The sequence below is a fragment of the Solanum tuberosum genome, unplaced genomic scaffold (assembly GCF_000226075.1).
Source record: "Solanum tuberosum cultivar DM 1-3 516 R44 unplaced genomic scaffold, SolTub_3.0 scf00018, whole genome shotgun sequence".
NCBI classification, from domain to species: Eukaryota; Viridiplantae; Streptophyta; class Magnoliopsida; order Solanales; family Solanaceae; genus Solanum; species Solanum tuberosum.
In genome coordinates, this window is record NW_006238944.1 from 803,454 (window position 1) to 819,134 (window position 15,681).

The window sequence follows — 15,681 nt, forward strand, 5'->3', positions numbered from 1 at the left end:
TATAATCGTTGATGGAGTTACGGTCCTTTTAGTGAGAAATTAAATTGCTGGTGCAATAATTTCTGGTACTAAAATAGTTGGTGCGGATTTTTTGAACAGTGTTTTCAAATTTCATACCGTGCTTATTTGGTAATTTGAGCATATTTGAAATTGTAGAACTCAAAATGGACTTTTGCAGCAGTCTTCTCATTTTAACAAGAGAATATGTATCTAATACTTGTTTTTGTATTCTTCCATGATTTCTTTAGTTGATTTTCATTTTATCTGTGAGTTTGTTGGAGAAAAATTAGGAATTTCCATTCTAGATCTAGAAATCATTTTTTTTTATCTAGAGGTAGATTCGAACTTGGTTTTGTTGAATTTTCTTATGTAAGGTCCTTATGTTATAGGCAAACTGACTTTGATATCAAATTTATCTATAGATTATTTCATCATTTTAAATCGAGTATGAATATAAAAATTGAGAATTTTGTGTCTAAATTTAAGAAATCACATTTTGAAGTTTGAAAGGTCGATTATAACTCCATTTTAAGATCCTTAAACTATGGATAACATGAATTTCTAATAAAATTCTAGTTTTTCCCTTGTGGGCTTGGAGTTGTTTTTTTTTTGTACCAGAAATAGAAGTATAATAATATGAGTGTCTATAGTTTCATATATATGTAGAATACATATTTGATTATAATGGACCCATTCGGAGGCTATCGAAAAGAAAAGACTTTGATTTGATTGTTTGGATTTCGTTTGAGGCAAGTTGAAGGTTTCTTTGACTCCTTTGAAGTATTAATGTATTACTTGATTGTAATTAGAGGTAATGAAAAAATTGGGGTCCCAAAAGGTGAGGTGACACATCTATGTAGGTACCAAAGTTATTTTGATGGGTTAAAAATAACTAATTGAATGGTTTACTTAGCTTTGTTGGTTCGATTTTTGTTGTGAGTATTGATTGACTTGAAGAAAATCCTAAATGTGTTAGAAGGTAGAACTTTGCCCTCTTGAATGTAATTGGAATGGTTAATAATGAATGTTGTAATGTCAATTCTTGTAAATTGATATGGAATTTGTTAACTAGAGAAATATGATGGAAGGATGATTGAAAGTGACTATTGTGAATTAGTGTTATTGAATACATTGACTTTACATATGCATTATTCACATTTCATTCATTTGGATCGGAGTGGAACGCCTGCACAACTGTTATTTTGAATAAATATCTATTGATCAGAGTAGCACGTCTGTCCAATTATATATATTAATAAATCAGAGTGTTATATATGCCGAGTACATGTTGTTTGGTACTCATGCTTGCTATTTTTGTACCCTATGTGCAAGTACTGAGCAAAGTATTCTCGAACGCTAACATAAATGCCTTAGTTTAAGGCCTGTCATTTAGAGAATTCAAGGTAGCTGATGGTTGATACATAGCTAGCTATACATGGTCTCTTCTATTTTCCTTTATTTTTGACTTTATACTTTTCGTACCATTCGGTTATACTTGATATTGGTAATGATTTGTACTCGTGACTTCTAGATTTTGGGTAGTTGTATTATTGTTTTTTTGTATCTTCTTCAACGTTTTGATATGAGACATGATATTGAGCCTTGGAGTTTATACTTCTTTCGCTTATTTACCTTATTTTATATTATGTGTTTTTGGATTGGCATACCTATCACGAAGGTGGGATAGGTGTCTTTACTTCTCCAAATATTTGGTCATGACACTCATGTTTGATTGACTTAAATGTTTTGAAAAATACTTCCAAATGGACTTACTTTCCTCCGATTTTTTTAAAAATGATTTCCCAACATAAAGTCATCAAATCATTTTCCAAAACTCTTTTTCAACCTCACCACTTGACCTCAACAAGAACCCCATGTCAACTCTAACCCAAGACCCAACTCATAACCCCAACCTAGGACCAAACTCTCGAAACCTAACCTGACCCCACCTTGAGACCAAACTCCAAACCCTGACTCGACTCCTAATACCAACCTCAATGTGAACCACACCCCGACTCCTAAACCCAACCTAGGAACTGAGACCTAACTCCTAACAAGGATTTAACCTTGACCACAACCCTAGCCAGGACCCAACTCTCGATTCCAACCCTAACTTGGGGTCAAGGTAGAGTCTTGACTTGGGGTCAAGTCATCTCCGATCACAGTTCAAGATAAAAGTCGATATTAGGTCCTAAGTCAGTGTTAGGTACCGGCCCTGACTTGGGACCTAAATCTTAACCCTAAGCCTAGACTTAACTCTAGACCCTAATCCTGACCCAAATCTAACTCCTAAAACCAACCCTAACTTAGGAACAAAATCCGACTCCTAACCCCAACTCCAACCCCAACTCAAGGTCAAAGTTGGGAATTGAGTTGGGGTCGAATCTTCGATCTCAATTCAAGATAAGGATCGAGTTTAGGTCCTTAATCAACTGCGGGTCCAGATCGTGGTAGGTTGTTAAGTCTCAGGTTAGGGTTAAGGTTGGAGGTCAGGTCCCTAGTCGAGGTCAGGGTTGGGACAGAGGTTACTGTTTTAAAAGGTGGGGATCCGGGTTTGGTGTCATAGTATTTACCTAGATTATACCTAAATGCTCTTCGGACAATATTTTCTTCTTAATAACCAAACACCAAATAAGAAGATATTTTTCGTGAAAAATATTTTTTTCCGTCATGCAAACCACACCCTAAACCCAAAATCTTATTTTACAAGTCTGTCAACAACATAGGCACCACATTTCACATTGCAACTATTCCTTCTACGAAGTTACAAAAAGTGTGTCAAGGTCACGAAGGTGATGTTTCCTCAGATTTTGCACGTTTTGCTGGAGGGGAACTTAAGTCTCTACCATCTAAGTCATGATTCTCACAAGCTTTCCTTTCGGGTGATTTTCGTTCCTTATTCTCAGTGAGATCATCTGCAGAGCTTGGAGCAACATTTGAACTAAGTTCAATGCTGACATGATCCTGCTCCGGTGCATCTGATTTGTCATCAGGAGGGGCATGCTTTATTTCAGTGGATGGTGAAGCAGGTTCATCTGATTTTGATGATGATACATTTAGTTCTTTTCCCATGTTTTTTGTTTTCTCAAACATCATTTGAAGGTATTTCCCTTGTTCTTCAATCCGCAACTGTAACTTTCTTTGGATCTGAGAAAAGAGGTATGTTATTAGAATGATGCATTGTGCCACCAAATGTAAAATGTATATATCTTAGTACAACCATGAATAGTAAAGATACACCAGTAACAGTGTTTCTGAGCAATCCTCAAGAAACAACAAAGGGAGAACGTAATCTTTAAACATTAAAAAACTAAAGAAGAATAATATTACTTAACATATTGACAGACGTATCAAACACCATTTAATGGTATTTTTCCCTCAGTGAGATTTACCATATAACTTTTACTATCCAGCATACAAATATCACTTTCCACTTCTAAAGCAGGATATTAGCCAAGGAGAATTCAATCTAGTGTAACATAATAACTCAAATGTCAAATTTACCAAAGTGTGGCCAATACTGAGAAAACAAGGATATTCTGCATGGTTGCTGAAAAAGTTTATCTAAGACAATCTGACAATGGCAGTAAAAGTTGAAGGGATCCAAAATTTTGGAAGAGGGAAACCTGACGATTGTTCACTACACAGATAAGACACCATATTAGAGCTTTTAATCAATACTCCAATGTTCAGTACATAAATACATTATTCACAATATATTATACCTTTATTATTCAATATCGAGGAGAAAGTGGTAATGTTAATACATGAACCGTTAATCCAATATGTAGGGAAATCAAATGGAAAAATACTCCTATGAGGGTGAGGGATTTAATTCTACGACAATGTTTCATAAGAAAAAGGCAATCTAACCCATAATCCAAATGGAGCAACAACAACATACTCACTTTAATCCCACAAGTGGTGTTTGGAGAGGGTGATGCGTACGCAACCTTACCCCTACTTTTGTGAAGGTAGAGAAGTTATTTCCAATAGACCCTCGGCTAAGGTAAAACATAAGAAAAATTATGTAAAGCAAATACAGTAGTGGAGTGGAGGAGTCATGCCGAAAACAATGAAGAAGAGAATAGTAGTAACACCAGATTATACAAAAACCGGAGCAAAGAAACAAGTAATACTAAAACTAAGAATAGGATAGTAGGAGAGTAAAATTGATGAATAAGATATCAGGAGAGTAATAATAACAAACTCTGATAAGTAAACTAGACAACGCTCAACTACCTACTAACCTACTACCCTAATCTTCCTCGTACATATCTTCCTATCAAAGATCATGTCCTTAGTAAATTGCAGGTGTGTCATGTCCTATCTAATCACCTCTCCTCAATACTGAATCAACCTATACCTCTCCTCATATCTACTATAGATAACCTCTCAGGCCTCCTCACTGGAGCATCTATTCATCTCCTCTTCACATGCTGAAACCATCTCAGTCTTGCCTCCCTCATCTTGTCCATTACGGAGGCCACTCCCACCTGTAACGAATATCTTTGTTCCTAAATCTGTCTCATAGTATGCCCACACATACATCACAATATCTTCATTTCCGCTACTTTCATTTTCTAGACATGCGAGTTCTTGACAGGACAATACTCTGCCACATATAATATAGCTGGTCTAGTAACCACTTTATAAAACACTTGTATTTTCAATTGAAAAGGAAATCAGGTGCAAGAAAACCAAGATTAGATGCACGAATACTGCTGCTGTCTTTAATCATTCACATACCTCAAGTTGTTCATGAAGCTGTTTCTGCACTTCCATCTGCATTTTCAGTGCTTCTGTTATCCCTGTAGTCCTGTAATCAGATTCCAAAGTAATATTTGATAATTAGGTACAATTTTAACTGGAAAAAGGAAGTACTCTCTCCAAGGAAGTGAAATTAGCAAGCTGAATAAAATTTGAAATCAACTACTCTCAAAGTCTCCCTATGTAACAGAAATTAGTTCTTATATTTGTTTCCAATGACGGGCATGCACAAAATTCCCATATAAACTGCCGAAGTTGTAAAAATTAACCTTCATCTGTATTTAATTTGAACTATTTCCTTCTTACAATTTGTAAACATTATATTTACTCCTAAGCATCCTGACTAGTCAATAGTCATATTCAAACAACAAAAAATGGACAGAGGTATGAATGTGTGTGCAGCTAAAATGACATGTTTTAACAAAGATATTCAGTTAGTCACTACGAATGACAGAAGAATTTTCTTGTGTAAACATTATTATTCTTGCAGCAAAATAAGCAGTTATTTAAGATCACTGATGAATTAGTAACATGTTTCAATAGCGACTGAGTAAAGACTTACGTTTTTAAGTCCAGAGATGGCATCTCTGTGATGATAGCTGGCTTCTTTTCTGAAGTTCCTGTAATAAGCAGAGGACAGTCCATTCATCAATTTCAATTTTTGATGTCTTAGAAACTATGAAAAAGATCTACTCAGCATCAGCAAATTAAACATAGTCAGTTGTCTCGTGAATAAAGAAAGGTAGGCAGGAAATACTAGCACAATAGATGTAATTACTATAAAATATCATTTAGAGTGAAGTGAGACGATAATGTTGGGTTTTGAGCTCTTTATTTCCTTCCTGAGTGGATGAAAGAAGTACCCTTTATAACCCCACTTATAGCAGAGGCCCTTTAAATATTTTCTGCTGCTACCATAGTCGTGTATTGTTTAATGCTTGTTTTTCGCCAACAGATAGCTGAAGCATGATAATTTATTCTCAATGCGCAATGAAAGATGTTTTTGTGGCATTTGAGACAATCAGTAAAGTATGGTGCAACGATGCCTGATTTATGGAAAAGCTTATCAAGTAATCAAAGAGGCAACTTCTACCTTCAGAGGGTTCTGGTTTGTATCTGGCAGTCCTATATTTCTGAAATTGAAACAAATGGATAAGGTGAGTATCACCAGATACTGCAGCAGGAAAATACTCAGTAAGAGGTTTAATCATACCTGCAAGTGGCTTTTAACATGATAGATGGTTAAGCTTTCCACATTCATGAGCTTTAAGACACCCTTTGGAGTAGCTTCTGTAAAATAAAATTGTGTGTAAGATAGTTATGTCATTCAAATCCTTAAATCCTCCTAACTGTTGAAAAAGATAATTCAAAATGAAGAGGCTACACACTTTCGCTTCCACCAAGCTTATTTACAGCTTCTACGAAGACTTCATGAAGCTCTGGTGTCCACCGCATTCGAGGCTTAGATGTGGCAGATGATGGGCTACCAATAGGGCAGCTTTGCCCAGATGAAGTAGGAGGAGGAGGTTGCAGCTGGTTAGAAGTGATCTCAGAATCTCCCAGTTGCTGATATAAACATTAGAAACTTATGTAAACTAAGAACATGAAGAAACAGTAAATTAATATCATAAAATCAGAAATGATTACTAAAAGAACACATTTTTCTGCTCAGTATGAGGTCATGTGGACAATGCCCTTGGAAAGAACACACTAGATGAGCTCAAAGAATGTGAAACACACAATTTCTTGCTCGAGTCTAAAGCATATTCTGTGTAACAATACCTCAGAATTCTAATATACAAATAAGTTTAAATTCAACAGCAAAATGATGTTGGGTGGTATCATCCATGAATAAAATCTCATATAAGTGCCTTGTTAAAGGTGGTGCCAAAACAGCTTGTACAGAATTCAACATAATAAAGAAAACAAGGAGATCAAATGGAGCAAGAGCACATACAACAGGATTAAGAACGTAGGAAACGAAATATGTTAAGATGGAATCCTCACTTAGAACTAAATATAAATGTATTCTACATTTCTATAAGGAAATATGGATGTATTCTACTTCTTGAAGCTTGGTGTAAACTGGATGACAATTTGGAGTTAAATAAGCTGTTAGATTTATAAGATGTCTGTATTGAATTTTCTTTACGGTAAACAATGCAACTACAACACTATTGAATGCAATTTTAACTTAGGAAACACTATTTACTTGACCATAAATATGTTTTGATGTGCATTAAAATCTTTAACTGACAACCTTTTAGAGATGCAATCAAGCATAATGAAAGATATAATATCATTTGTGCCTTGGAAATAGTACTTTCTTCTTCTAGCTTCACGTCTGTTTACTCTCCTGTTAGTTTCCCTTCCTTTCTCTTTCTTTTCCTAGCTACATAAAATAGAGCAAAGCATATAAGGAACAAACCTTAGGTTCTGGATCAGGAAAATTGACATCTACTAGGATATCACTCCAGCTTGAACCAAGACCGAGAGTGTCATCATCGTTAATTAGCTGATCAGCCCATTCCTGCCAATCAGACCTCTTAGCATGGTCATCAGATGCCATAACGCCGGCGAGGCTTTCCACTTGGCCATTTTGAACAGGAACATTTGTAGGAAAAGCAAGAAACTCATGAAATGAATCTTTACCCCAGGGATTCTGTTTGTTCCCTGATGGATAATCATCCAATGAGGTAGAATCTACATTTGAGTGTGAAGCTTGGCTGGCTGCCATAGAAGCCCCACTTGAGATAAATGGATAATAACGCGTCCGAGTTTCTTGAGAAGAGGTAGGTGAAAAGTGAAAATCTTTGTGGAGTCCAGAAGTAGATGACAGTAGATGCCCTACCGATCCACTCTTAGACGTCGATGAAATTGCCCGTGGAGAAATGAGGTTTGTAGTTAGCTCCTTCTCTGAGATAACATGAAGAGCATCTGGCAATTTGGGAAATTTCTCCTCCAACTTAGGCAAACTTGGTAAAGACATAGGCATAGCTCCAGAGACACCCATGCTACTATGTTGTGCTTCACTAGATCTTGGTATATATAATGCAGGCCGCATGTTCATTTTTTTCCATAAATTGAACTACCAAAACCCACTTTATATTAATACCACAGTTCCAAAAATTCCTTTCTGCTGCCCAATCATAAATTATTATTTTTTTGAAAATGATGGTCTCAACCTTCTAAACTCTGTGCATCTGTGGTATGAAATAACAAAAGCTCACATTAAAAAGAAATGGGAGTGGGCTGCATATGTGTTAGATAAAAAATTGAGAACCAACAACTTTAAATTTACTCTGCCATCCATACACATTTGATACAGTTAGAATAATAATGATATGTCTGATAAATCTATCAAAACAATCAGCTGTGATATTTCAAATATTTTGTTTGTAAGCATTATGTTGAGTAGTATAATTCATGTAGTTTCTAATCTTTCATGCAGCAGTTCACTTTAACTTTGACTGCAGAAAGAAAATAGTGCCAATAAATTTAGATGAATAATAAAATTTACCACTTGGAGAATTTAAATGCTCATCATCAATAAAAGACACAGGTAAAAAGCATTCAGGTGTTTTAAACAAACCTAAGCATTTGAATTCCACTTAACATACAAATTTGGCATTAATGCCTTTGTCCTTGAAAACCAGAATTGTTGTGTTGTCATGGAAAGCATAAGGATATTAGATGTTTTCACATTAGAAAAGATGCCTTAGTAATGGTAAGATGACAACGCATGAATTCTTGATGACAAATACTCATAAAGCATCATGAAGATACACATCAAATCAAGATACAAGAGACAAGGTCTCCAAAGGCATCACATTGATGTGGAATATAAATAAGCTTGAAGCACTCTGGGGAAAAAGTCAATCATCTTTTTACAGAAAAATTTGAGGAAGACAAGAGGGGTTGCTCAGATGGTAGCCGCCCTCCAGCTCCAACCCTAAGGTTGTGGGTTCGAGTCACTAAGGGAGCAAAAAAGGTGGGAGCTCCTAGGGAGAGGTAAAAAAAAATTAAGAAAAGAAGAGAAATTAGCAGTAGGCAACATTGCAACCCTAAAATCCTTTGGGGAAAATAGGATCTACTAGAGCATTTTTACAGAGATATAAGCATACAAATCAAACAAAGTAAATTTCTCACAGATAATGATAGATTTGCACACAATCCTCAAGCTGTCATCATATGCATCCAACAAAATCAAATTTATACTAAAATGCAAGATATACCAGAACATGGTTACTTTTGGTCCCTCTGACGCGCATGCTTTCTTCATTGATTCACTTACTGAATATAATTTGAAAAACTTCCCATAGGCTCTAAATTTAAGTCCCTCTGATGTTCATGCTTTCTCCATAGTTCATGTACTGAATATAATTTAAAAACCTCCCACATTACTTACTAATTCAGCACCCTATAATCTTTAAAATCAGCAATAACACAAATTCTTCTGATACCAATTCGAAGATACAGAAATGCAAACTTGTCTGACATCAATCTTACCTGTGAGGAGTAGTTTTAAGCACAGAATGACATGATACTGTAACATATGGCATTCAACCTACCGTAATATAGGTAAGCAACCCTTCGGGGTGGCCCAATGGTTTGAGCTTGGGACTTCCATGTTGGAGGTCTCAAGTTCGAAACCCCTTGCCAGCGAAAGCAAGGGGTTTGCCTTCTGGGTCAAGCTCGTCGCACTAGGCTTGCCTAGTGCGGGTTACCTCTCCTATGTGGTTTGCGAGCTATTGCATAGGAGCGGGGGTTTTACCCTGTGCGCACCCAAAGGGTAGTGGCTGCGGGTTTCCCTTGTCATCAAGAAAAAAAAAAAAAAATATATATATATATATAGTTAAGCGTAACATATGATGGTTCAAAGGCCTCTGATCTTCCAACACCCAAAGATAATCCACAAATATTATCTAAGAATATCTTTTTGATATGTTAATAGTATTTATAAATGTTGCACCAAGTTGGCGTTGACATTTACAAGTATGCTTTAAGCCTCAAAAAAAATAGTTAATCATCATTGCAAGTTGGTGATTCATGTATAGGTCATAAATGCAAGATTAACAAATGAAAAATACTTAGAGCCCGTTTGGATTGGTTTAAAAAAAGTAGCTTTTAAATCAAAAAATAAAAAAGTCAAACTTAAATGACCTTTAAGTCAAAAAATAAAAAGTAGGGGGGACCTACTTTTGGTTTTTAACTTTTTTAAAGTCATTTTAAACTTATTTTAAGTTATTGTTAACCTTACCAAACACTTCCAAAAGCTAAAATGACTTAAAAGTAGGTTTGACTAACTTTTAAGCCAATCCAAACAGGCTCTTAGTTTGCCAATGAACTCTCAACCCCCTCAAATGATCTTCTAGTTCATTATCTTCATATGCTAAATAGCACCAGAGGCTGCCATTTTCCAGACACTCTTCCTGCTACCTTCCTGCCTTTGTTTCTGCCAACTATTCATCATCTTTCCGCTGTTCTGGGATGGAACCGAGCATACCGATGTACAAAGCTCCAAAGTGAAGCTACAATGTATCAAAAGGTGGCCAGTATCCATCCTATGTTGCTTGCAGAAGCAACATCTAAAGATTATATATCTTCTTATGCATAAGTTGTCTGCTGTCTAAATAGCATTCCACATAAAAATTACCACCTTCCTTGGTGCTGTAAATTCACCTTCAATGAACAAAGGAAAAAGGTCCAAATATACCCCTAACGTTTGCAATTTTGTCTTACATTTTTCCCTCATTTACCTTTCGGTCTATGAAAGCTCCAACTGTTATCTTTCATCTCAAATGTATCTCATCCACCAGGAAAAATTGGTCTAATTTAATTTATATAATGGAAGCCACATAAGGGTATGTTTGGACCTTTTCAATTGTGCAAGGGTATGCTTCAAATTATTGCAGAGGGCATTTCTAAACCAATTTGATAGTTTCGGAGTAAATTTGGATCTTTTGTTTGTCTACGTGGCTCCACTGTGACAAATATCAGAGTCAAGCTGAACAGCTGTTAGAGGAAAGGGAAAATATTAAGACAAATTGAACACTTTTGGGTAAATTCGAACCTTTTCCCATGAACAAATGACCTACCATCAAGCATTTAGTTGATGAACCACATCTATTTATCATCCTCCCCTAATGGTGTGTCACTATATAGCCTCGAAAAGAATGTTTCCAGCTGTTTGTATTCTTATCCTGCATACATCTCATGAAAGTACATTCCAAGACACATGCCATACCATCCTGATTACGGACCTAAGTATGTAATTACATCTTTGTTGCTACGAAGATTATAGAGACTATAGCTGCATTTACTTAGAATATTGTCATGCTCAAGAAGATTATTTGGTTCTATGTTAACCTAATCTGCTACCTTCAAATTCTTGAAAAAGATAAAACTTACATAATTCCATCTTTAAATCTAAGCAGCTATTGAGATCTTTGATCAAACACAGAAACATAACATTTTATCAAGAGGTGCTCTTGAGTTCTAGGACAAGCTAGGTAGCTAAAGTTAAGAAGCATTCAACGGGACAAGATTCATCAGATTTTCTGCAATTTCACCGCAAACTACCAAGTCACTCAGAACTCAAGATATATGTTAAAAAGTAACCAGCACCTCATAGAATTAGAGCTTCATCAAAGGTGGAAATCCCTTAAAGAATGCTTCAAAGCTCCATTCTGGAGTTCATGGTATTCCAGTGAATATTTTTACTATGGAGAATCTGATGTAGCCAACACTTTTTCTGATGTATCATCTACATAGGAAAGTTTAGGCGCATTATGTTTCCCATAGATGAACATTCTATCTGCCTTTTTATATGGTAGTCCTCATAAGCTAAGTTGCTCGGACTCTCCAAACATGTTGCGACACCCGTGTTGGATCCTTCAAAAATACACTATTTTTGAAGGATCTGACATGCACTCGTCGACATTTTTGAAGAGTCCAAGCAACATAACTCGTAAGTAACTCTCTATAGAGTAATATAGATTTGTACCCAATACAAAAACATCCAGACGAAATTAAAACTTTGCTAGATTCCACTATTTGCCACCCATTTGAGAAACATACTGGAATGAAAACACTGACAATAGTTTCTTCATGAATTTCCCATCAATCATTAGCACCCAACAATATTAGGATTATTTTCATTTTTCTGATAAATAACTTTCACATGATTAGGAATTAGAATGATTAAAAAGGAAAGAATATCATATTATGGGCAACTTTCTCTAATGAATCCATTATCTTGAAGAATAACTCAACACATCAGGTCTTTTTCAGGAACAACCTCATTCCCTTTTTCTTTTTGTTTGACAAGTACATATAATCTTTCCTATTTTGGAAGGTTAATTTTCCCACAGTGAAGATCAAACTTTACTTCCAACAGTAGTACTTCCCACAGTGAACAAACAAATAAATGATCCAACTTATATCCAGCAGTACCTCATACATAGTCAGCCAAGTCATAGCAATGACCTCAACTCTACCATTCAATTTGATTTCACTAGTTGCACCATCAGCAGCACCACAAAAACAAGAAGAAATAAAAAAGACCACTTTCTCTTCTAACAATAATAATGCAGGTAGGCCCCAGTCACCAATTAAAACTTCAACCACATACTTTCCTAGAGTTGCCAAGAAATGAGAGCAATTAAACCAAATCTTCAAAAATAAAAATAAAAATAAAAACAAAAATAGGAGCAACATTTCCAAACAACCCAGAGTTCAAATAAGTCAAACAAGCACAAGTTCAAGAAAAAGACCACTTTCTCTTCAAACAATAATGCAGTAGGCCCCAGTCACCAATTAGAACTTCAACCACATACTTTCCTAGAGTTGCCAAGAATGAAGAGAGCAATTAAACCAAATCTTGACAAAACCACCAAAATAAATAACAAAAAAGGAGCAACCTTTCCAAGCAACCAAGTTCAAATAACTCAAACAAGCACAAGTTAAAATAAAAAATAAAGATGCTGCCAAGAAAAAAGAGAAAAGCTAAATAGAATCCAAATGAGATTTTTATGAAAGAAAAGAAAATGGACCTTAAGAATCTGAGTATCAAACTCCGTCAGCTGACGAATCCAAAACTGGCATATGAAGAGAGAGAGAGAGAGTTAAAGAAAGAAAGGATCACTAATATGGGTGGCTATTAGAGACACTCCAAATTAGTTTGTTTTTCTCGACTATTTATCCAATAAAAAGTATTTGAGTGAGTGATTTGGACTATCATTATTGGGCAAAATTGCTGCTGCTTTTTGTCTTTGTGCCTCTTTACTCCAATGTTGGGGCGTCAAATAATTTGTGTGTGGCAAGTTGGTGTTTGTTTGATTGTTCCACTTGGATGGATGAACGGCTTAAAACTCACCTTCTTGTTTGGTCATTTGTTTTTTTGATGCGTCATTTGTGGGATCCCATATTAGAGCGGTTAGAACCGTTTTCTTCGATTCATTTTACTTGTCATGTTTGACTATTTTCTTTAAGAAAGTATTTATTGAAAGAATAATTTAACTAAATTATATGTATTTATGATTTGATCTCAATTAATATTGTAAACAATAAAATTTGCGGAGAAAATAATAATCAAAACTGGAAATATTGTAACAATTGTAGTATTTTATGAATTCTCTGATTCTTGTTTCGAATATAAATTCAAGGGTCTTTGATCTTGATCTTCAATTTAGTGGAGTTGTGTTTGGTCTGTATCTGAATTCAAGGGTTTTTGTGCAATCTTGATCTTGACTTGTATTTGAATTCAAAGGTCTTTCAGGTTGGTTTTGAATCTTGATAAACTGGATCTTGACTTATGTTTGTGGCTTGAACTTGTAGCTTGTTCAGAAATATGTATGTATGATTCACGAGCTCTCTCTAACTTCTTGTTTGAATTCTAGTGTATTTTTTGAATTATGAGGACACTTATTTAAAGTTGTAGAATAGAAGAGTTGTGATGAGACATGCTTCTTACGCCAATTAGATTTAAGTGATATGACAATATTTGATTGGTCGAAACATGTCACTTGTATACATGTGACACATTTTTATTGGCATATGATTTGTCTAGCCATGTCGTGTCATTTTGACATGTGGCGTGATCCTATTGACTTTTTCATTTGACTTGACATGTCACATCATTTGACACGTGACACCAAATTGAGCCCTAAAATAAGATGACATCTTGGGTTTGACAAAGTGGGCTCATTATATATAATTCAATTTGACGAACTAGCCCAATGAAATTGGACTTTGATTATATTTGTACTCGTTAGGCTTAAGTAATTGATCCAAGCATATTAACAAATTTTATTTAGGGAAAATTACTTATATGCACACATTTACTTACCTTAATATCCATTTTTCCCTACCTTTTTAAAATATTTCAAAAATCCCTTAATTCTCCCAATTCCTAAAAACTTTCGGATACATAAATATTTCACTCCTCTTTTCAACCTAGAGTCCTAGACCCACATTTCCCACTCCCCTTTTCACTCCTCCATTTTCTCCCTAAATTCTTTCCACATTCATTACAGTTACAACTTTCAAATCAATTTGATTATCAGAAGGGGTCTCTCTCAAGTCTATCAGTTTCAAACATCCGAATAGATAGGAATTTTATTCTCCATTGTTGTCTTCTTCGTGTTTTTTCCTGATACATATGGATCATGGTCCATCATTTAGTATTGGTGTTTCTCAAATAAATTCATCTAATGTTAATCGTACATATGGTTCTGATGGTGAAAAATGGGTCGAAAACAGATCCAAACTATTGCATGACACATTAGCGATGAAGGACCAGAGCAATGACAAGTCAAAAACAAAGGTTGAAAAAACCTCCAAAAAAAGGGAAAGAAAAGCGGCACCTGTCATTTCCCGACCCCCACTGCCTAAAGTATGTGTTTTCATAATCTTTTCTAGTTTTTTTTTATCTTTGATATGGCATTTGTTGTGTTGGGTCAAAATAAATTGGTACATTAATAGTGAAGATACATTACTTTTCAATTCAATGTTCTCATAGTCTGTTCGACAATTCTCGATTTGTAATATGTTGATACAATAAAATTCTAATTTTGGTTACATTTTTGCATTTGGTCTGTTGGGTCGACTTAAATTGATTCATTTAACAATGAAGATACATTTTTTATCACTACAATAATATTGTAGTGTGCTACTAATTTTGTATTTTGTTGATATATTAAAATCCCCAATTTTAGTATAGTTTTGAATGGGTATTTGTAATGTATCAATTAATAAAGTTCATTTTGATCTCATGTTAGTATTGTATCTTATAGATTGTAATTTTACATGTGTAACAGATTCATTGATTTTTTCATTAATGAATCTTCCATTCTGTTAATACCAAATTCATTAAAACCCCCAATTTTAGTATAATTTTGAATGGATATTTGTACTGTATCAAGTAATAAAGTTCATTTTGATCTCATGTCAATATTGTATATTATAGATTGTAATTTTTACTTGTGTATTAGATTCATTGATTTTTTCATTAATGTATCTTTCAATATGTTCATATCAAATACATTAAAACCCCCAATTTTAGTACCGTTTTGATGGATATTTATAATGTATCAAGTAATAAAGTTCATTTTGATTTCCTGACAGTAATGTATCTTATAGAGTGTAACATTTATGTTCATATCAAATACATTATGTTCATGATACTAATTCAAGTATATTTTTGGTTGGACTTGTGTTAATTATTCATGTATCATATGCAATGTAGATTGGTCACATTCCAAACTTGTTCTATTATGTATCATTGATTGTTAGTTGTATTCACTTTCAATATTATCCCAGAATGTATCATGTGGTTGATATGATGTCATTATAAAATTATGATGTATATGCTAGATTTTCAGTTTATATCTAATGTATCAATTAGCATAG

The 15,681-nt window shown here is 34.7% G+C and overlaps 1 protein-coding gene across 1 annotated transcript; it reads right to left on the minus strand.

Annotated features, from left to right (window-relative positions):
- Positions 1 to 2,642: 2,642 nt before the first annotated feature.
- LOC102603671 (protein PHR1-LIKE 1-like) lies at positions 2,643 to 12,983 on the minus strand. The gene is made up of 8 exons (XM_006340401.2): positions 12,825 to 12,983; positions 7,199 to 7,973; positions 6,159 to 6,336; positions 5,984 to 6,060; positions 5,864 to 5,903; positions 5,333 to 5,390; positions 4,750 to 4,819; positions 2,643 to 3,147 (listed from the first exon to the last, which is right to left on the minus strand). Exons 2-8 carry the CDS (start codon positions 7,838 to 7,840, stop codon positions 2,785 to 2,787), a joined length of 1,428 nt encoding a protein of 475 aa, XP_006340463.1. The 5' UTR covers positions 7,841 to 7,973; positions 12,825 to 12,983; the 3' UTR covers positions 2,643 to 2,784.
- Positions 12,984 to 15,681: the final 2,698 nt, after the last annotated feature.

Excerpts from the sequence above, each read along its gene's own strand:
- LOC102603671 (XM_006340401.2), bottom strand. The coding sequence starts at position 7,840 with ATGAACATGCGGCCTGCATTATATATACCAAGATCTAGTGAAGCACAA. Across the intron at positions 6,061-6,158 it reads TAAGCTTGGTGGAAGCGAAA|AAGCTACTCCAAAGGGTGTC; the intron begins GTGTGTAGCCTC and ends TTTATTTTACAG. Across the intron at positions 4,820-5,332 it reads CCATCTCTGGACTTAAAAAC|GACTACAGGGATAACAGAAG; the intron begins GTAAGTCTTTAC and ends ATCTGATTACAG.